This window comes from Rhinatrema bivittatum, chromosome 4 (genome assembly GCF_901001135.1).
Source record: "Rhinatrema bivittatum chromosome 4, aRhiBiv1.1, whole genome shotgun sequence".
In the NCBI taxonomy this organism is placed as follows: domain Eukaryota; kingdom Metazoa; phylum Chordata; class Amphibia; order Gymnophiona; family Rhinatrematidae; genus Rhinatrema; species Rhinatrema bivittatum.
Window position 1 is genome coordinate 121379814 of NC_042618.1, and position 23123 is coordinate 121402936.

General features: G+C 43.2%; 1 protein-coding gene across 1 annotated transcript in view; it reads right to left on the bottom strand.

The window, feature by feature from the left end:
- GALNT16 (polypeptide N-acetylgalactosaminyltransferase 16) overlaps nucleotides 1-23123 on the bottom strand; it is a 403191-nt gene that overhangs the window by 60714 nt on the left and 319354 nt on the right. The window contains exons 13-14 of the mRNA XM_029598802.1: nucleotides 19945-20086; nucleotides 9195-9311 (exon numbers count right to left, since the gene is read on the bottom strand). Of these exons, the coding sequence (XP_029454662.1) occupies nucleotides 9195-9311; nucleotides 19945-20086 (259 nt within the window). The remainder of the gene's footprint in view (nucleotides 1-9194; nucleotides 9312-19944; nucleotides 20087-23123) is intronic.

A 23123-nucleotide genomic window follows, 5' to 3' on the forward strand; every position in this document is an offset into this window, starting at 1 on the left:
TAACTCAGCCGTCCATCAGTTAGGAAAACCGACACCGGGTGTTCATAAAACTGATGCTTGTTAGTTGAGCGTCTGTTTCCTGCACCTGACTGTCAAGTGTTTTTGGTTTTTTTTTAACATGTTTCTTAAAGGTTTTCCTCCTACTTAATATCGCAACGATATTGTTTTAAATGTACTCAGCTATTAACGCCTGCTCCAGGCAGGCTCCAGGCAGGCGTTAATAGCTGATCGCTAAATGTGGGTCCGAGACGCACATTTTTTCTTTTGCATCAGAGTTAATGCCTAATGGCTTCATTCATATGCATTTGCATGTGAAGAGCACTATTAGATTCACTCCGCGTTGGACGCGCGTTGAATAGGCGCTAATCCCCTTATTGCATTAGGGGGTGGATTAGCGCCTATTCAACCTGCATCCGACTGCAGGTTATACAGTGTGCTTGGCTGAGCGCACTGTATTGCATCGGCCCCTATGTGTGTGTGTGTGTACGCCAATAACCTAATTGTTTGATGTCCTACCAACACCAAATTTTCAGGAAACATCAGACGTGGACATGAGAACTCTGAAGGGGTGGGGTGTTTTGGATTCAAGTATATATGCAACCTATGGGTGCATGCATCCTGAAAAGTAGACCCCTTTAGTTTGGGTGGAACTTCTTGTTATATAAATAAGGCAATCATAGTTAGGTTGGGACTCAAAGCTCACTGCATCAAGCCATTTATTATCATCGCCCCAGAGCAGTTCTTTTTTTATATTTTGAATAAAGCCAAGGTTTTACCCCAACAGCATGAATAGCAAGGACCAATAGAAATGGCCTGTGCTTTCATCAGCCTGTGACAGTAAGTGCTGATTGGTGATTTCATACCATGTGATCCTGTATGAACAGAAACATATTGGATAATGTTGAGAATAAAACTTGATTTTTAATTTTTTTTTTTTTTGTGAATGAGCTGTGGTAGATATTTCAATGATCATGTCAGCTTATTTCTAGGACAATGAGGCTATGATAGGTGGCTTTATTCCCATAAGTAGTGATCACCCCGGAAATTAATAATATCAACCATTCAACTATACAAAACAAAGTGGGCAACTCCAGTCCTCAAGTGCCACAAATCAATCGGATTTTCAGGATATCCAAAATGAATATGCATGCAATGCATTTGTATACAGTGGAAGCAGTGCATGCAGATGTATCTCTTGCATATTCAACATGGATATCATGAAAACCCGACCAGCATATGGCACTTGAGGACTGGAGTTGCCTATCCCTGATATAGGAAATAGAAGGGTTGGCATGCTGCACCACTGGGGACTGAGGAACATAGTTCCAGTGGTATGTATTGTTGCATTTTGCAGATTTGAAATTCTGTCCATAAATGTTTTTTGCTCCCAGTGAAAAAGATTGTTCTCCCCTGGGTCAGACAATACTCTATCAAACCTCAGCCATGTCGGGCTCTGGGATTATTTGTGTTAAGTAACCCCGACTTTCAGTTTCATCTTCTACTTTTTTGACTGTTATATTGTGAAGTGGGTCTGCCTATTTTTCCATGCAATATAAAATTTTAAAAAGAACTGTTAAGGGTCAGTTATAAAGAATGACTTGAGATCCATTCAATTGTTCATGAATTCTGCTGCTCGTCTTATAATAGGCAAAAAACGAAGGGATCATAACATATCTGTACTGATGGATCTGCACTGGCTCCCTGTAGATCAATGCATGCAATATAAAGTGAGCATGTCTGCTTTTAAACTTTTCAGTTCCGACAAGCTTCCCTGGACCAATGCCCTAGTATGACTATACTGCCCTATTTGTGTCTTGGGGTTGCAACTATGTGGACTTTTGGATGTTCCCTCAGTTTGACAGGCTCGCTTGGCTGTCACTCGTGAGTGTGCCTTTTCAGTTGCTGCACCCACTTTTTTTGGAACTCACTGTCAGAAGAGATTAGGCAGTTGGACTGCTTAAAACTTTCAAATCAATACTGAAAACTGCACTCTTTGTGCAGGCTTTTTAAATTCTAGCTGCAAGTAAATCAGTGATGCTCTGATAGCCAATGATGTCTGAGTGACAAGTTCAATGCGTTATATTGTATTTTGTTTTGTTTTCTTTTGAGATTTTAATGATGGATTTGTTTTATTGAATTATGTATGTTTGACTTTGTACATCGCCTAGGGCCTAGGTGGTTAAGAAACTCTAATAAACAAACTCTTTGAGCTGCCCCATTTATATTTAGTATGGATATAATTATTGCTGGTGCTCCATGAAAGATTGTTTTCTAGCAATACAGGGAAGCAGTTCTTCACAGAAAAGATGGTGAAATCCATGGAAAGGCACGCAATAGAGATGATAGGAGAAAAAAAGACTAACAGAATTCAAGTAAGCATGGGACAAGCATGGATGATTCTTAGTGGTGGGGAAATGAAAGTAAAGTTGGAGAGGAAATAGGGTCTACGATGTTGTACTAAGAAGGGAGGATGGGCAAATAAGATGAGTCTTTAGGCTGTTAACTACTGTCACATTATCAGTTTCAATGTTTTCCTCTCCCTTATTAAGAACAAAAGCAAGGACTAGAATTATGTTTATGCAATAATGCTTTTCCTGTAGCAATGGCAGCATACAAGATCAGATTATGTTGTCATTAATATGTCTAGAAAAGAAGCAATGGAATGGAAACAGAACTGCAGACTAACTTCTAATGTGAGCTAAGAGCTTCTACTAGTGGGATGCTGCATTTCTTCTGAGGAAATTAAAAAGTTTTATTGTACCTCTCTGTACAACTTAGCTTAAACATAGAAACAGAGAAGTGACGGCAGAAAATAACCTAATGGCGCATCCAGTCTGCCCAGCAAGCTCCCATAGTTATCAGTTTCCCATACTTATCAGTTACTCAGACCGCCAAGGTCAGCGCTCTTATTGGTTACTGTTTGAGTCCAATTTCCTTTCACCCCCTGCCATTGGAGTTGCATCAGAAGTGTAATATCGGCTTTTTGGTTAAGGGTAGTAACCATCGCATCAATCAAGTTACCCCCTTGCTTATTTGTTTTCCCAAACTGTACAGTTCAATGTCCTTGTTGGTTGTTGTCTGAATCCAATTCCTCTTTTCCCCCTGTCGTTGAAAAAGCGAGCAATAATTGAGTTGCATCAACAGTATAAAGGGTAGTATCCGCCACACCAGCACATTACCCCCATATCTCTTACTACATTCCCCTCCCCCTTGCCTTTAAGGATCCACAGTGTTTATCCCATGCCCTTTTGAAATCTTTCACCATTTTTGTCTTCAACACCTCCTCCGGAAGGGCATTCCAGGTGTCCACCACTCTCTCTGTGAAGAAATATTTCCTGGCTTTCATTCTGAGTCGTCCTCCATGGAGTTTCATTTCGTGACCCCTAGTTCTATTGGTTTCTTTCCAGCAGAAAAGGTTTGTTGTTGATCATGCATCATTAAAACCTTTCAAGTATCTGAAGGTCTGTATCATATCTCTTCTGCTCCTCCTCTCCTCTGCTCCTCCTCTCCTCATAAGTCATTTGATGGAGACTTCCCACCATTTTGGTTGCCCTACTCTGGACTGCCTTCATCCTGTCTCTGTCCCTGTTGAGATACGGTCTCCAAAACTGAACACAGTACTCCAGTGAGGCCTCACCAAGGACCTGTACAAGGGGATTATCACTTCCTTTTTCTTACTAGATATTCCTCTCTATGCAGCCCAACATTCTTCTAGCTTTAGCTATCCCCTTGTCACATTGCTTTGCCATCTTTAGATTGCTAGACACCATCACCCCAAGGTCTCTCTCCTGTTCCGTGCACAGGGCGCTTCATCCCTCATCGCATACAGTTCTTTTGGATTACCGCATCCCAGATGCATGACTCTACACTTCTGGCATTAAATTCCAGTTGCCATACTTTTGACCACTCTTCAAGCTTCCTAAAATCACATCTCATTCTCTCCACTCCTTCTGGTGGATCCACTCTGTTGCAGAGCTTAATATCATCCGCAAATAGACAAACTTTACCTTCTATCCCTTCCACAATATCATTCACAAAGACGTTGAACAGAACCAGTCCCAGCATTGATCCCTGTGGCACTCCACTTAACACCGTTCTCTCTTCAGAGTAGGTTCCATTTACCATCACACACTGTCTTCTATTCGTCAACCAATTTGTAATCCACACCACCACCTTGGTGCTCACTCCCAAGTTTCTAATTTTGTTCATGAGTCTTCTATGCGGGACCATATTAAAGGCTTTACTAAAATCCAAGTAAATCACATCAAGCGCTCTTCCCTGATCCAATTCTATAGTCACCCAATCAAAGAACTCAATCAGATTCGTCTGATAGGACCTTCCCCTGATGAATCCGTGCGGTCTCAGATCGAGCAACCCACCAGATTGTAGGTAGTTCACTATCCTTTCTTTCAGCAGAGTCTCCTTTAATTTTCCCACAACCGAGGGGAGGCTAACAAGCCTGTAATTTCCAGTCTTCCCTCTGCACCCACTCTTGTGAAGCGGGACCACCATCGCTTTTCTCCAGTCACTTGGCACCACTCCCGTTTCCAGGGATCTACTGAACAGGTCACTCAGCGGACCCACCAGCACATCTCTGAGCTCCCTCAGTATCCCAGAGTGAATCTCATCAGGTCCCATGGCTTTGTCCACTTTCAGTTTCCCTAGCTCTTCCCATACATTCTCTTCCGTAAATGGGGTTTTGTCAAATCCGCCCCATCCACAGTCTTGTTAACTGGCGACGGTCCTTCTCCAGGGTCTTCCTTAGTGAACACCAAACTGAAGTATTTGCTTAATATTTCTGCCTTTTCTTTGTCTCTTTCCACACATTGATCCTTTTCACCTTTCATTTTCACTATACCACTTCAGACCTTTCTCTGATGTATCTGAAAAAAGTTTTGTCACCTCTCTTTACCTATTTGGCAATCCTTTCTTCTGCCAGACATTTTCCTTCCCTGATTACTTTCTTTGTCTCTCTCAGTTTAAGCAAATATTCTTCCCTTTATTCCTCTTTTAGGGATCCTTTATATTTCTTGAACGCTGTTCTTTTTATTTTATCATTTTATCAGCCACCTCCTTTGAGAACCAGATAGGTTTCTTATTTCTCTTGCTTTTGTTAACTTTTCTAACATAAAGATTAGTTGCCTTTGTCATTACTCCTTTTAGTTTGGCCCACAGTTGTTCCACCTCTCCCATTTTCTCCCAGTCTTCAAGTTCTATCTCCAGGAATGTTCCCATTTCAGCAAAGTCTATAGTTCTGAAGTTCAAAACTCAGGTCTTCATGTGACTTCTCCGTATCCTACTTGCAATATCAAACCATATCGTTTGATGATCACTGGTGCTAAGGTAGGCCCCTACCCAGACATTTGAGACACTATCCTCATTTGTGAGCACTAAGTCGAAAATAGCTCTCTCCCCTCATGGGTTCCATTAACATCTGGTTTTTATCTTAAAGTCAAGATTTCAAGAAACTGACAGCACATATTTTTAAATTGTCAAATATTAATCAGTTTTCATCAAACAAATGCCTACTGCCCTACTTAATTCAACCCTGATAAGGTCTGTCAACAATGCAGTTATAAAATAATTTTGGCTAAGAGTCCAGATATCAAAAAAATAAATATCAGATACTCAGCTGACAGAGATCCTTGAGGACAGTTGGAGGCAGCCTGTGCTGGCATACAGAGATTTTTTAAAGTTATTTTGGCTAAGAGTCCAGATATCAAAAAAATATCAGATACTCAGCTGACGGAGATCCTTGTGGACAGTTGGAGGCAGCCTGTGCTGGCATACAGAGATTTTTTTAAAGTTATACTCAGTAAATTAGTTTGCAAAAACTATGGAGCCAAAGTAAAGATTTCCTAATTAGACCCTAATCATTCTTAGATTATAATGAAAGTAAAGATATGTAACCACTGTTGCAAACTTGGTCAAGACTGTACTGTTAGACTTCTTGGCTCCATGGACAAGATAAAATATAATGAGGACAGATGCTGAAGTCTAAACATTGTTTAGCTATGCAGATTACAACTTATTTTATTTTTTTATTTATTTAAATTATTTTACTATACCGATACTCAAGACGAGGTCTTATCATACCGGTTTACAATAAACAGGGGAAACCAGTTAACAACAAGTAGAAGGTAAAGTTACATTAAACAGGAAGCGAAAAACATGGGAGATGGAAGACAGGAAAGATTTTAAACGATAACAACTGGAGAGTGATAAGATTAATCAGCTAAAAAACTTAAAAACAACTAAAATTCATATAGTAGTGAGACTTAAACAGAGATTATACTAGGCGATTATTAACATAATATATCTTGTGGGAGGAGGAGACAAAGGGGGGTGAGCAGGGGGGGTGGTGTCAGGGCTGGGACTGGGAGGGGGGAGGGATTAGGGAGGAATCGAAGTGTGAGAGTCAATGTTGGACTATATCAAGTTTGAAGACTTAGGGCCTCATTTTCTAATTGGATCGCACGCGATAAGGGACGTTTCACATGTGAAACGTCCCTTATCGCGTGCGATACCAAAATGGGGGCGGAGTCGGCCCCGGAAGAGGAGGAGTCGGGGCATCACCGGGGCCGAATCCGCGAAGACGCCGCGGACAACGAAAAGGTAAGACCCTTTTCGCATCCGAGTTTGCGCCCAATAGCTACACATCCTATGGTGGCACTATTGGGTGCAAAACCGGCAACGATCGCACTGCGATGGTGCGATCGCTGCCGGCTAGCGCAGGCCTGCCCCCTGTTTCGGCCCTCCGCCCCTCATTCCCTAAAGTATCGCAGGCCTGCGATACTTTAGAAAATGAGGCCCTTAATTATATTTGGTAGAAAATAGATGTAATGACATATTTATTTATTTATTTATTTAATAATTTTTATATACCGATTTTTCATGAGAACATATCAAATCGGTTTACAGTAGTTAAATATTCATTTAAAAATTTTTGTATTTCCAAAAGAGAAAAGGAAGTAATACATAGTTTTATAATATAAATAAAATAAAATAAATTAATAAACTAAATAATCATAACATTTAAATAGTTATAGAGGCAGTAAAGTAAGAGTAGATAGAAAATTGTCTCCCTTTCCTCTTTTAATGTAAGAATTTTATTGTATTTATAATATTTGATGTATACCTTGTGTTTTTATGTTTATTTTTTGTTAACCGTTATGATGTATTTATACGAATGACGGTATACAAAATTTTTTAAATAAATAAATAAAATAAAAATATACATTACCTTGGTATATAATCTGTAGTTTGAGATCATTAAGTTAACAGTTCTTGGAAGGCTTGTTTAAATAGCCATGTTTTAATGCCCTTTTTAAATAATTTAATGTCTGCTTCCAATTGTAATTCCTGTGGCATAGAGTTCCATAGTTGGGGCCCAGCAATAGAAATAGCCCTTTCTCTTATATTATTTAAATGCGCAATCTTAGGGGAAGGAATTAGTAACATCCCTGTACCAGTTGATCTAGTAATTCTTGAAGGAATATGGAAATGAAGTGATGAAGTTAACCATTCAGCTTTATCATTGTAGAACGTTTTATGAATTAGGGACAGGATTTTATGCTGAGCCCTGAATTTAACAGGCAACCAGTGAAGGTCCTTTAATACTGGGGTTATATGATCTGATCTTTTAGTTCTGGTCAAAAGTCTAGCCGCTGAGTTCTGTAGAAGTTGTAATGGTCTTGTAACATTTGCTGGTAGGCCTAAAAATAATGAATTGCAGTAGTCTAATCTTGAAAGAACAAGTGCCTGTAAAACTGTTCTAAAATCTTTTGGGAATAGAGGTTTTAATCTTTTAAGGACTTTTAATTTAAAATAACCGTCGTTAATGATTTTTTTAACTCAAGTTTTCATTGTGAATTCGCAATCAAGGAAAATCCCTAGATCTCGTACTTCCATGGAGATGGGGTAATTTTTAGCGGCTTCTTGAATTTCGAGTTCCTTTGCCTTGCTTAATTTAGGTGAAATGTATAGAATTTCGGTTTTATTTGTATGTAGGGAAAGATTCATTTGGGTTATTACTTTTTCAATGGCGGATTGATATATATCCCAGAGCTTAAGAGTTAGGTCGATAGATTTTTTGATCGGAATTAAAATCTATACGTCATCAGCATAGATAAAATGTGTTAGACCGAGGCCGGAAAGAATTCTACATAGTGGGAGCATTTAAATATTAAACAGGGTTGCAGATAGAGAGGATCCCTGTGGTCCTTTCTTTTCAGTGACAAAAAGGGCTGTACATGTAGATAATTGTAGATAATTATAATTGAAACTTAGGCCCTGCTGACCTCTTGACTGATCATGACCTAAGACGTGTTGCTGATTCTTTATTTTAAAACATATAAAAGTCTTGCTGTATGTACTGGTTTGGGGAGTGCCTGCTGGGAGTCCAAAGTATGGTCTTCTCCATGTAATATTATGTTGAAAATTTGTCTTTTTGTAGAGCAAATAAGAGGGAAAAATAAAAATCTCTACACTTCCTCTGTCTCCTTATCTACGGCATCAACTGAACTCTAAATGACCTACTGATTTCAGGAAAAATATGACAGATTTCTTGGTTCAAATAAGGGATAAGATTTTTCAGTATGCTCACAGTAATGGCTTCCAGACTTTGTGAAACAATATAAAAATAGGCGTGTGAGGATGAAAAATTTTAATTTTGTTTTGTTTTGTTGGAGGAAGGTTTTCATTCAAATTTAATTTAATTTTCAAAATTAATTTCATTTTTTTTGTTTTTATTTGTATCAGCATATACATGCTATTTCTAAATAGCAAGTGCTGCTTCCAAATAGTCCACACTATTTGCCAAAATGAATAATAACCTAAAACAAAATCCGAAGTTTGGTGGGATTTTTTTTCGATTAATTGAAAATGAAACCAGAGTGTTGGTTTTTCATTTTGTTTTCAAATGAATACACATCCCTGAAAAACAACCATTTTATCTCTTATGCTCAAATATATTCTCCATATTTCACCACCATTTCCCTGTACTCATACATTCTCATCAATGCAAAATCTAATGGAAGAAATATAATGAAACACACTAGTTCCTGGTACAGTCTCTTTCAGTATCACTGAGGAACTGGCATGCATAGCTGCTTAGATAACAGATTAAAATGCCTAGTGCATTTGGTTTTCTGGCTGCCAATAAAGGATAATAGACCCATAATACTGTACAATACCTGTCTGCCATCTTTTTGATTGCATGGCTCCAGCATGACCATGGATCCTGTGGAGAAGGATGTGATGGAGAGACACTTGTCCTGCTGTCTGATTAAAGGATCACTGAAAACCCACTCCTGGATGGTTAAGTGGAGAAAACAGGATGAAAACAGCATTACTCATTATCCTGATGCTATATCTCAGGGATCTGGGAAAATGACAAATCAAGTGACCTTTGTTCTTCAATCCCTAGGTAGCCTTAAAGCCTTTTAAAATCAATGACTCTGTATACTGATAGTGATCTATAAATAATTAGATAACATTTCAGTAATCCATGTAACTAGAAAAGTATGCGAACATAGCTCTAGATTCATCAAAATGCTACAAATATAGCGGAAACAGTGCCTGCGATAAAAAGGGGGCGTGGTTAGGCTAACTTCCCTGCTTCCGCATCGCATAGGTAATTTCCGTAATAAACGATACATTTATCACACCCGCACTACTTTTTGCATCGTGTTATGGTTTTGAAGTGTTGGAGTGGATTCTTGGGTACTGCGGTGATGGCCACTCCCATGGGGAGTGGCCATACATGCAGACACAGAGAATTTGTATTTATTATACTGCTTGGTGGTACTGCCCAGGGAGTAGCAGCAGTGAGGTAATCCAGTAGAAGTAGTCCAGGGGTCCTCAGCAGAGGACACCAGTCCCACACTTGAGTAGATGCTAGGCAGTGCAGAGTGGTAGAGGAAAGTCTCGGATGCAGACTTCAAGCGCTGAAGCTGAAGGTGAGACAGACTGACAAGATTAGTTACTCATGGAAGTAGATAGCTGTATTGATGAAGCTCCTGGCAGGCAGAAGTAGATCAGTAAGGCACCAGAGTAGGAAGAGCAGGCCCTCGAGGAGCGAGTACCCGATATTCCAGATAGGTACCTGTAAGAGAGCATAAGGGCCCCCAAGGAGCGGGTACCCAGGTTAGTGATGAATTACTCCAAAGGGCAGAGAGAGAGCTTCTTGCGGCAGCAAAGAAGGAGCAGAGCAGCGTAGACCGGAGGCATTCCAATCCTTGCTAACTCGGTTTGTTAGCAAACGAAGGGCAGGCTAAATATCCAGATGTCGTGACGTCACTCGGAGGGGACGCCCCCGAGGTTCCCGCCATGACGTGGATAAAGACGTGGGTGGCTTGCGCGCACACACCCTAGAATGCCCTCAGGAGAAACATAGCGAACACAGTCATCGTTGCCGTTCCAGGGACGTCGGAGAGAGCGGCATGAAGACGCAGCAGCAGCCATCTTCCCAAGGCTTGAGGAGAGAGAAGGAAGAAAGGTGAGGCACAGAGGTCGAAGCCGTCTGAGACCGATGGACGCAACAGTACCCCCCTTCAAAGGGCCCCCTCCAGACCCCGTACCTGGTCTTGGTTTTTGAGGATGTGATCGATGGAATTGACGAAGCATCTCTTTGTCCATGATATTAGCCAAAGGTTCCCAAGATTTATTTTCTGGTCCGTATCCCTCCCATGACAAGAGGTATTCCCAATCTCTGCCTCTCTCTCTTACATCAAGGATGGCATCAACCTTGTACTTGATGTCTTCTTCTGCATCAACAGGAGTAGATTCTGGTGTCTTGGTGGAAAACTCGCTAAGAACAAGCGGTTTCAGCAGCAAAACATGGAATGCATTATGAATCTTCATAGCTGTTTCAGACTATAGGTGAATTAGCCCAATTGTCAGAGAATAGGAAAGGGTCTGACAAAGCATGGAGCAAATCGAGCAGATGGAAGCTTCTCAGATGTTTGGTAGACAGCCGACTTTATCACCAGGCTGGAATTCAGGAGCCTTGCTACGGTGAGTGTCATAGCCGTTCTTTGCTCTTTGTCCTGCTTTTTGAAGCATCTCTTTAGTCTTTCTCCAGAGCTGCTGTATATCTTTGGCAGTAGATTGAGCTGCCGGGGACGACACAGAAAGTGGAAGTGGTAAAAGTGGTAAGAGTTGTCATCCATAGACCACTTCAAAAGGTGTAGATCCAGTAGATGATGCTGGATGTGAATTGATGGCGAATTCAGTCCAGGGCAACAGTTCTGCCCAGTCATTCTGTCGTGAACCAGCATAGGCGCGGAGGAACTGTTTGAGAGTTCTATTCATTCTATCTGTTTGGCCATTCGACTGAGGATAGTACGCAGAGGTGAAGTCAAGTGTGATGTTGAATTTCTTACACAAGGCTTTCCACAACTTTGCTGTAAATTGAGCTCCTCTGTCAGAAACAATGTGTTTAGGCATGCCGTGTAGGCGAAAGATGTGACTGATGAATAGCTTAGCAAGTTCCATGGCTGAAGGCAAGCCAGAGAGAGCCATAAAGTGAGACATCTTTGAGAATCGATCCACTGTAACCCAAATGTTATTGTTACCTCCAGAAAGTGGCAAGTCCACTACAAAATCTGTTGCAATGTGGGTCCAGGGCTCATCTGGTACTGGCAAGGATTGAAGCAGTCCCCAAGGATGTCTGGATGGTGGTTTCTGTCTGGCACAATTGGAGCAGGAAACTACGTATGCAAGAGTATTTTCTTTCATGGTGGGCCACCAGTAGTACTTTTGTAGCTTAGCCAATGTTCTCCGTTGACCAAGGTGTCTGGCCAGTTTCGAATCGTGAGCCCATGTTAGCCATTTCTTTCTTAGATTGCAGGGTACAATGGTCTTGCTCGGGGGTACCGGATGTGTAGCTGTGAGAATAACTCTCTTTGGGTCAATGATATGCTGGGGTTCATCAGGTACGTCCTCTGAGAGAAAAGAGCGAGATAATGCGTCTGCTCTGACATTCTTATCACCAGGGCGATATTTCAGCACAAAGTCAAATCTGTTGAAGAACAGGAACCACCTCGCCTGTCTATGGTTGAGACGATGAGCGTGACGGAGGTACTCCAGATTTTTGTGATCAGTGTAAACAGTGATCTGATGTTGTGCACCTTCAAGCCAGGGGTGCCATTCATCAAATGCCATTTTTATTGCCAGCAGTTCTTTATCCCCAATGTCGTAGTTCTTCTCCGCTGGCAAGAAGTGTCGGGAAGAGAAAGAAAAGGGGTGCAAAATTTTAGAATCACTGGTCTGGCTTAGCACGGCCCCTACACCTAAGTTAGAGGCATCGACTCCCATAATGAAGGGTCGTGTAGGGTCCGGATGGCGGAGACATGGTTGCTTGAGAAGGCTTCTTTTAACTTCTGAAATGCTGTCACAGCTTCCGTAGACCAAGTGGCAATGTTGGCTCCCTTCTTAGTTAATGGAACAGTCAATGAAGAGTAATTTTTGATGAAGGTCCTGTAGTAGCAGTTGATAAATCACAAAAATCGTCTTAGAGCTTTGAGGCCAGTGGGTTGTGTCCATCTTTGAATACTCTCAAGCTTCTGAGGGCCCATTTGGAAACCTTTGTTTGAGACAATGTACCCTAAGAAGGGTACGGATTCATTGTGGAATTTGCATTTAGTCAACTTGGTGTAGAAGCGGTTCTCGCGAAGTATCTGCAGAACTTTTGACATCTTCTTGATGGGATTGCAGGTCTTGGGAAAATATCAAGATATCGTCTAAGTAGACAACGACACATTGGTAGAGTAAATCACACAGAATGTCGTTCATCATGTTTTGGAAGACAGCCAGGGCGTTACACAAGCCGAATGGCATCACCAGGTATTCAAAGTGCCCATCCCGGGTATTAAAAGCTGTCTTCCATTCATCGCCAGAGCGGATGCAAACTAAATTATACGCTCCTTTGAGGTCAAGCTTGGAGAATATCTTGGCTCCCTGTAACCTGTCGAATAGCTCTGAGATGAGTGGTAAGGGGTAGCAGTCCTTTATGGTGATCTCACTCAGACCTCTGTAATCAATGCATGGACGTAATGTTCCGTCCTTCTTCCCCATGAAGAAAAAGCCTGCGCCAGCAGGAGACTTGGAAGGTCTTATGAATCCTTTCTGGAAATTCTCCTGTATGTACTCTGACATCGCTTTATTCTCTACCACGGAGAGGGAGTAAATCCTTCCTTTGGGTGGGTCCGTATTTGGCTTCAAATTAATTGCGAAGTCATATGATCTGTGTGGAGGCAATACATCAACAGCTTCTTTTGAGAATACATCTTGAAAAAATAATATTGAGGTGGCAAGCCAGGCAACAACGGGGTAGTTGGCATGCATGGTATTGGTGAGACTTCCATCAAGCATTTGCCAGGGCAATCTGGACTAGGGATGTGAATCGGGCTTCGGACGATTGAAAATATCGTCGATATTTTCAAAATCGTCAGAAATTGGGGGCTCCCCCAAAACAATAGGAAAACCCCACGATATTGATCGTGGGGGTTCCCTTATCATTTTGGGGGAGGGCAGGAAAAACGGCACACAAAAATAACCCCTAAACCCACCCCGACTCTTTAAAACTAACCCCTTAGCTTCCCCCACCCTCCTGACGCCCCAAAAAACTTTTTACAGGTACCTGGTGGTCCAGTGGGGGTCCCAGGAGCGATCTCCCGCTCTGGGCCGTCCTCCCGCTCCCGGGCCGTCAGCTGCCACTAATCAAAATGGCGCCGATGGCCCTTTGCCTTTACCATGTGACAGGGTATCTGTGCCATTGGCCGGACCCTGTCACATGGTAGGAGCACTGGATGGCCGGCGCCATCTTGTGCTCCTACCATGTGACAGGGGCTGACCAATGTAGGTAGCCCCTGTGACATAGTAAGGGCAAAGGCTATCGGCTCCATTTTGATTACTGGCAGCCGATGGCCCGAGTGCAGGAGATCGCTCCCGGACCCCCGCTGAACCACCAGGGGCTTTTGGCAAGTCTTGGGGGACCCTCCTGACCCCCACAAGACTTGCCAAAAGTCCAGCGGGGGTCCGGGAGCGACCTCCTGCACTCGGACCGTCGGCTGCCAGTATTCAAAATGGCGCCAATAGCCTTTGCCCTTACTATGTCACAGGGGCTACCTACATGGTAGGAGCACAAGATGGCGTCGGCCATCCAGTGCTCCTACCATGTGACAGGGTCCGGCCAATGGCACGGATACCCTGTCACATGGTAAGGGCAAAGGGCCATCGGCGCCATTTTGATTAGTGGCAGCCGACGGCCCGGGAGTGGGAGGACGGCCCGGAGGGGGAGATCGCTCCCGGGACCCCCACTGGACAACCAGGTACCTGTAAAAGGTTTTTGGGGGGAGGTCGGGAGGGTGGGGGAAGCTAAGGGGTTAGTTTTAAAGGGTCGGGGTGGGTTTAGGGGTTATTTTTGTTTGCCATTTTTCCTGCCCTCCCCCAAAATGATAAGGGAACCCCCACGATCAATATCGTGGGGTTTTCCTATTGATTTGGGGGAGCCCCCAATTTCTGACGATTTTGAAAATATCGAAGCCCGATTCACATCCCTAGTCCAGATTGCCCTGGCAAATGCATCTACTCAAGTGTGGGACTGGTTTTTTTGTTTATCAGCTCGGGCGCAGCCGATAAACAAAACCGCGATCGGGCCCGATGCAAAAAAAACCCACATGTGAATCGGAACCGGAATCCAAACCGATTCTGATTCACATCTCTAATCTGGACCCCAACGTGAAAACTCCAAAGTGGCCCAGTTGAATTGCAGCATATGTTTCTGCAGCCACGGTAGCCCAAGTACCAAAGGGTGCATGGCCTTCTGTAGCACAAAGAAGGAAATAGTCTCTGTATGAAGAGCACTGGTACGTAAGCTCACTGGTTCTGTAAGCATGGTTACTTTACCCGGTAAGAGCTCTCCATGAATAGAGGACAAAAGTAATGGAGACGTCATGGTAGTGGTGAGGATCTGCAAATGTTCCACAAGACGTTTCAAAATTAAATTTCCCCCTGCCCCAGAATCCACTAAGGCAAGGGTTTGGTATTCTAGAGGCCCAAAGATTAAAGATACTGGAAGAGAGAGTGGAGGAGAGAGTGCAGTTAGACCTAAGAAGAGTCCTCCCACAGGACTTAGGTCTGCCAGTTTCCTGGACATATAGGGCATGTTTGTACAGCATGACCAGCTTGTCCACAATACATGCACAGTCCCAACCTCTTTCGAGTTCGTCTCTCTTTAGAAGTCAAATGACTGCGGCCCAATTGCATTGGTTCTTCTTCGCCAGCAACAGGACCTGGGGGTGTAGGCCTGGGTACAAACTTGACTCGAGTCTCTCCCTGAAGTGGTCTTCTGGGACTCTTGACCTCTTGAACCTTGTTGTGAAGTTGGCGATCAATCTTTGCTGCCAACTTCATCAGTTCTGCTAAGGTTTCAGGCATCTCACGAGCCACCAGCTCATCTTTCAACCAGGAGTTCAGGCCTTCAAAGAAAAGGGTCTTCAGGCACCTAGGGTCCCAATGTAATTCAGAAGCCAACGTCTTGAATTCAATGGCAAAGTCTGGTAAAGGTTTATTACCTTGTTTTAGATGAACCAAAGTTGATCCTGCTGTCGAGTACCAGGCAGGGTCATCGAATACTGATCTGTACAGTTCAAGAAACCCAGCAAGATCATTCAGGATAGGGTCATTGTGCTCCCACAGCGGTGAGGCCCAAGCCAGCGCTCTTCCGTCCAGATTCGAAAGGATATAGGTGGTCTTGGCATATGCTAGAGGAAAATGATTAGGTTGCAGAGAAAAGTGCATGCAACATCGATTGATAAATCCTCTACATTTCCAAACTTCACCCGCGAAGCGTGTTGGAGCAGATAGAGGCACTGTAGTCTTGACCGTCACTTCTGGCAGTGTAACTTCTTTACCTGTGGTAGTCGGTGTATTCATCTGTGCGTGTAACTGGTTAAAGGCAACAGTCAAGTTGTCCAACAAATTCTGTTGTTCAGAGATTCGCTGGGCCAGGCCCGAAATGGCCTTAAAGCGGTGAGCTGAGCCTAATCTGTTCTGTTCTGTGATCTGTTATAGTTTTGAGGTGTTGGAGTGGATTCTTGGGTACTGCGGTGATGGCCACTCCCACGGGGAGGAGCCCCGTGAGGAACCGCAGTACTAGGCTAGACTCTACACACGCAGACACAGAGAATTTGTATTTATTATACAGCTTGGTGGTACTGCCCAGGGAGCAGCAGCAGTGAGGTAACCCAGTAGAAGTAGTCGAGGGGTCCTCAGCAGAAGAGACCAGTCCCACACTCGAGTAGATGGTAGGCAGCGCAGAGTGGTAGAGGAAAGGCCCAGATGCAGACTCCAAGCGCTGAAGCTGAGACAGACTGACAAGATTAGTTACTCACTGAAGTAGATAGCTGTATTGATGAAGATCCTGGCAGGCAGAAGTAGATCAGTAAGACACCAGAGTAGGAAGATCAGGCCCTCAAGGAGCGAGTACCCGATATTCCAGATAGGTACCTGTAAGAGAGCATAAGGGCCCCCGAGGAGCGGGTACCCAGGTTAGCGATGAATTACTCCAAAGGGCAAAGAGAGAGCTAGCAAACGAAGGGCAGGCTAAATACCCAGATGTCATGACGTCACTCGGAGGGGACGCCCCCGAGGTTCCCGCCATGATGTGGATAAAGATGTGGGTGGCTTGCGCGCACGCACCCTAGGATGCCCTCAGGAGAAACATGGCGAACACTGTCGCCATTGCTGTTCCAGGGACACTGAAGAGAGTGGCAGGAAGACGTGGCAGCAGCCATCTTCCCAAGGCTTGAGGAGAGAGAAGGAAGAAAGATGAGGCACAGAGGTCGAAGACGTCTGAGACCGACAGACGCAACACATCGCATGCTGAGTAATCAACTGCAGGCGCATTACCGAAAAGGTTTTTAATCGCAGTTTTACATACACATACAGTCAGAGGTTCGAACAGCAAAGTTGACAACAGTGAATATTTTCTGTAATTTGGAGTGATGAAAGGTAAAAGAGGAGTTGATTTGTACAATGCAGTGGCATAGCCATGGGTGAGCCTGGGTGGGCAGTTGACCACCCAGTTTGGACCCAAGCCCACCCAACCAGGTTAGGCCTGTTAGAGCAATGCCATCGAGGGATCCCATCGCCGTGATGGCAAAGAGGAGGGTCAGAGCTGCAAGGCCAGGCCTGGTGCCAACAGGTATGCATGGGGACATGGCGGGCCGGCAGCAGCAGGAGAGGCCGCGGGCCGCCGGCAGAGCCTAACCCGCCGTTGGCCTGTTGCCATATGGCCAGTCGATCTTCCTGCTTGGAGGGGGAGGGGAAGCTGTGCACACCTGCACACAGCTTCCACTCCCTCCTCCCCCTAAGCAGGAAGATTGGTGGGCTGTCGGCCCGAAGATAGCAGGAGGCCCTCTGGGCCATGGTGGAGCTCATCTCACCACAACCCGATGATAACAGGAGACCATGATGTGTGTGAACTTGTATGTATTTGTGAATGAGTGAGAGCCTGTGTGTGTCTGAGAGCCTGTTTGTGTGTTCATATGTGTGTGTCTGTGTGAGAGCCTGTGTATGTGGGTGGGTGAGAATGGGAGCTTGAATGTGTGTTTTGTTTGTGAAAATGGGAGATTGAAAATGTGTTATGTGTGGGTGAGAATGGGAGCTTGAATATGTGTATATGGGTGAGAATGGGAGCCTGGGTGTGGGTCTGGGTGTGCATAGACATGGGAGCCTGGCGGGGGGGGAGAGAGTGAGAGCTTGTGTTTGTGTGTATATAAAATAGAGAATGTAGAATGAGAGCTTGTGTGTATGTGTAGAGAATGAGAGCTTGTGTGGGGAGAGAGCATATGGGAGTGAGAGCTTGTGTGTGTGAGGGAGTCTGTGAGAGAAAGTGTGTGTGTGTGTGTGTGTGAGTGAGAGGGAGGAAGAGAAGAAGACAGTAGGAAAGGAGAGACACTGAAAAGGAATTAAGAAATAAGCGACAAGGGAAAAATGGGAAAAAGAGACCAGGACCAACTGATTAGAAAAATACAAAGATCAGACAACAAAGTAAAAAAAAAAAAAAGAAGATTTGAGATTTTAGCAATTGAATATGCCATCTTTGGGAATGTGCATTTCTTATATTTTTGTATTTTGCTCTTTCTTCAGTATTCCACTGTTCAGAGTCTAGTTTCTCAGATTTTCTATTTTGGTTTTATCTGCATGTTTCTGTTTCTAAGTTGCAGTCTCTTATTTCTTTATTAGGTAAAGGTTGGTCTCTGTTTTGCCTGCATGTGTGTGACTAAAGTATAGTATTTCTGCTCGCATGTAGTTTCTCTGTAGTAGTCCAGCTTGTTCTGTTATTCCAGTAGGTGATGTATCAATGTTCTTGGGCCTGGTGTAATATTTGCATTGCTGCTTTTTCATAAGGTTGCTGTTATTTAAATCCTGAGAGTCAGTGCTGTGACAGTATAGTATGGCAAGTTTGTACATGTCTCTTTCTTTGCAGGAGTTTGCGTTACTTCACAAAATAGCAGTGGAGGGATATATTTTAATGATGTGACACCAGATATTTTTTGCTGCTGTTCGTACCTCTGACTGTGTATGTAACATTGCCCCCCAAAACCTACCCCACCCCACAAACCTCACCCCAAATTAATAGTGCTCCCTCTTACAGTAGTATAACTAGTAAACTTATATGTGAGCCTCTACAGAGGCTCTCTCTCTCAAAATTTAATGTAGTCATGTAACTTTGACCAAGTTATGCCCCTCCCCCCAGAAATACCTCTTTTTAATGTGGTTAAAAATGTGCATGTTGTGACATTTTAGCCAGCTGAAAATCCACGCAGGTGAATTCAACATTCTACCCATGTCACCCCCAACTTTATTTGAGTAATTCCTTACTAAGCCTCTGAAAATTTACCCCAGTAGTCTGGGTTTCTGAACATATTTCTTTTAAAAAATATTATTATAGGCACAATATTTTGCTTTGAGCTATTTTTAATCTGGAAGAATGAGTAAGAAATGTTTTTAAATAAATAAATACATTTGGTGGCAATGCAATTATCAATATAATTATCTATTCAGCACTGTCAGTATACAGATTATTGTACACAATAATTCATGGTCTGTCCCCCAATTCTATGATGCTCCTTTGGCTTTAATTTCTGGGAATCTACCACTTATATCAAGCTCGATATTCAGCCGTATCAGGTTAAGTTACAAGGTATATTCAGCGGCATATCCACGCAGAAATCCCTACTTAGCTGGATAAGTTATATTTATGGCTGGTCTAACTTATCAGATTAACTTAACTGGATAAGTAGTGCCGCCTTGATCCACTCACTGCCCGCCCACTTTTTATGGAGTTAAAAGATAACCAGATAAGTGACTTATCCAGCTATCTAGCAGCCGCTGAATATACCTGGATATTCAGCAGCCCACTAGATAGCTGTATAAATCCTACTTATCTAGCTATCAAGCACTGAACGTGCTTTGAATATGCTGCCCACCCTTTTTAAAAGTGTTTTAACATATTTTGGCTTTATAAACCTATTAAATAATTTTAGATTTAAAAATGTAAAATTTGTATCAATTTATTTTGTATGCAATACTTACCAGTTTTCGGGATGCACATTGGTTTACAAGTAAAACCTAATTATTTCCAATGTATAGCACACTCTTTATACAGCTTATCTATATTTAGAATAGTTTATACCAATGTATTTACAATACAGTGTCTTAATATAGGTTACAACTTTAACTCTGAAAATTGCTGTATCTTGATTCCCAGCTGCTTGTAGTCACTGTTCCACAATATTCAACTCCTAAACATTCTCATCTTGCCTACAAACATATTTGCTATGCACTGTAGGCCAAGGAGGGTTTGGAAGAGTTGTAGGATGGTGTGTTGCATAAGCAGCAATGTTTTTTTTTTCTGCAATAGAACTGGCTTACCTGAAGGGCAGGTGGATTGTTAACGGTGCCTTTACAAGCTCCCACATTGGCCAAAGAATTTCCAGCTGTGTCTTGTCCCAGAGACTCCAAGCAGCTCCCGCCTTGCTTAATGAGCCCAGGAATCATTTCCTTCTCAGGAACCCTGGAGGGGAACAACGGTTTAGCTCAGGGCCTAAAAAATATATATATATATATATATCCAGTTTTTCCACTTCCATATGATTTTAATTATAATAAAACCACTTGTCAGTCTCCTGAACTGATACTGTGAAAGCAGCAGCATCGTCTCATATGGCAGCTCATTCTACTGGATAACTGTTGTACTCAGATTTTCTTTTTATGACTTAGTAAAAAGTCATTTGGAATCCATATTAAAGATATTTTGACTATGAAGGTCAGAATGGGAAAAATTATGAATGTCAAGCAGTGATGTAGAGAGAAACCTAATCAGATTTGTTTTTGGTTTTTTTTATTGCTGGACACCTCCAATCCTAGTGACATTTCTAAGCTGGTATTTTGCCTATCATAAACCACCCAACTCCAAGTACACATTTAGGGGTTAAAGCTTGCATAAATCTGCAGGCCCTTATATTCCTAAATTCCTTCACTTTTCAAGTGAACTTATATGCATGTAAGTTTTCTTTGAAAAACATCTAAATTTACATGCATTCTCTTCCAAATGGAAAATGCAAACCCTGCCTAGGCTCCATTCTCCCTGAAGATGTCTTCCATATGCACTTAAAATTGCATGCATATCAGCTGGGCAATATTCAAAAAGCCACTTCTGCAGGTAAAGCACCAATTTAGTCAAAGAAGTCCCTTTGAAAGGTATCCTCCTTAAGGATAATTTTGTAGCTGCGCACATAAGAAAGGCAGCAAATATGCGCAATAGCTACACCAATTTTCAAAGTGCACTTGCTAATGTATGCAGAAATGTTGCAGGATAATTTCCAAGCATACTTTTGAAAATCCACAAGTATGTGTGGAAGTCCAAACCCCTTCCCAACTCCATCCCAAGGAACACCTCTGCTCAGTCTGGGTAAACTTACACACATGCAGTGCATATGCACTTAAGTTTACCAGCATATCGGATGGGTAATTTTATAACAAGATATTTATTCAGGTAAAGCATTATTTTACCAACAAAAATGCTTTTTTTAAAATTAGGTTCCCTATGATATTGTCTAGAATGTTGTAGTGTTTGCAAGTATGCTACATGCATCACCACTGAAAGTGGTGTGTTACATTCGCTGGTCTGGCCTGAGACCTGCATCACTCACTGCCGCAATGCCCTAGCTTGCGGCGTGGCCTGGAGACCACTGAGCTCCTCGTTCGCACCAGGATGCCGTCAGCATGACCTCTTCCTCCGCGGATTCTATAGGTGTGTGTGCGCATACCTCGCCGCCATTTAAAGAGCTCACAGTCACTTGCCTTGTAGCTACTCTAATAGGGCATAATCTCTAGGAACTCTGGCAGAAGATACACCGCCTTCTGGAGCAAGTGGCAGAGTGGTTCAAAAAGCAGGCAGACAAGAAACGATGCCCAGCTCCCCAACTTCACTTGGGGAAGCTTGTTTTGGCTCAGTTTGAGAATGCCTTCATTGAAATTTGCACCATGATTCGTGGGCCTATTCCCCATTGAGTGACAACTAGGTCCAGCAGCCTACAAGCTCAAATTACCTTCATCTCTGCAGATCCATGATGTCTTCCATGTATCTCTGCTAAAACCTGCAATACTCTCATGGCTGGCCAGACAACCCTTCCAGCCTACGGAAGTCCCAGCCAAGGAGGACACCCACTATGAAGTCCAGGAAATCTTAGATTCTCAGAGAGCTCAGAATCAAATCCAGTACTTGATTTCCTGGAATGGGTTCAGGCCCGAAGAGAATTCTGGGGAGCCAGCTTCTAACCTACAAGTCCCGCAATTACTAACAGACTGCCACAAGAGGTTTTCCAAGAAGCCCAAGCCCAGAAGACTGGGGCAGGGGCTTTGGAGGGGGGTTACTGTTACATTCACCAGTGACAGGACCTACCCATGACTGGCAGCACTCACCAATGCGATGCCCGGGCTTCTGGCATGGCCTGGAGGCCGCTGAGCTCCTGGTTCATGGCAGGATGCTGCCAGCATGACATCATCGTTCTCCTCCTCCTCTGTAGGCTCTCTTAGGTGTGTGTGTGTGTGTGCACACAGGAACACCATTTAAAATGCTTGCAGGAACCCAGGCTGCCAGCACCAGCTGATGTCACACAGCTGGGTATATAAGGCCCAGCCATGAACATAAGAACATAAGATATGCCATACTGGGTCAGTCCAAGGATCCAACAAGCCCAGCATCCTGTTTCCAATAGTGGCTAATCCAAGTCACAAGTACTTGGCAAGTACCCAAACATTAAATAGATTCCAAGCTACCATTCCTTATTGATTAATAGCAGTTTATGGACTTCTCCTCTAGGAACTTATCCAAACGTTTTTAAAACCCAGTTACACCTACTGCTGTAACCACATCCTCTGGCAATGAATTCCAGAGCTTAATTATGCATTGAGTGAAAAAGAATTTTCTCCGATTTGTTTTAAATGAGCTACTTGCTAACTTCATGGAGTGTCCCCTAGTCCTTTTATGGTCTAAGAGGGTAAATAACTGATTTACATTTACCTGTTCAAGTCCTTTCATGATTTTGTAGACCTCTAATCATTTCCCCCCTCAGCCGTCTCTTCTCCAAGCTGAACAGTCTTTCCTCAAAGGGGAGCTGTTCCATCCCCTTTATCATTTTAGTCGCCCTTCTTTGTACTTTCCCCAGTGCAACTATATCTTTTTTGAGATGTGGCGACCAGATTTGCACACCGTATTCAAGGTGTGGTCTCACCATGGAGCGATACAGAGGCATTATGACATCCACCGTTTTATTCGCCATTCCCTTCCTAATAATTCCTAACATTCTGTTTGCCTTTTTAACCACCACAGCACACCGAACCAACGATTTCAACGTATTATCCACTATGACGCCTAGATCTTTTTCCTCAGTGGTAACTCCTAATTTGGAGCCTAACATCATATAACTATAGTAAAGGTTATTTTTCCCTATATATATCACCTGGCACTTGTCCACATTAAATTTCTTCTGCCATTTGGCCGCCCAGTCTTCCAGTCTTACAAGGTCCTCCTGCAGTTTATCACAATT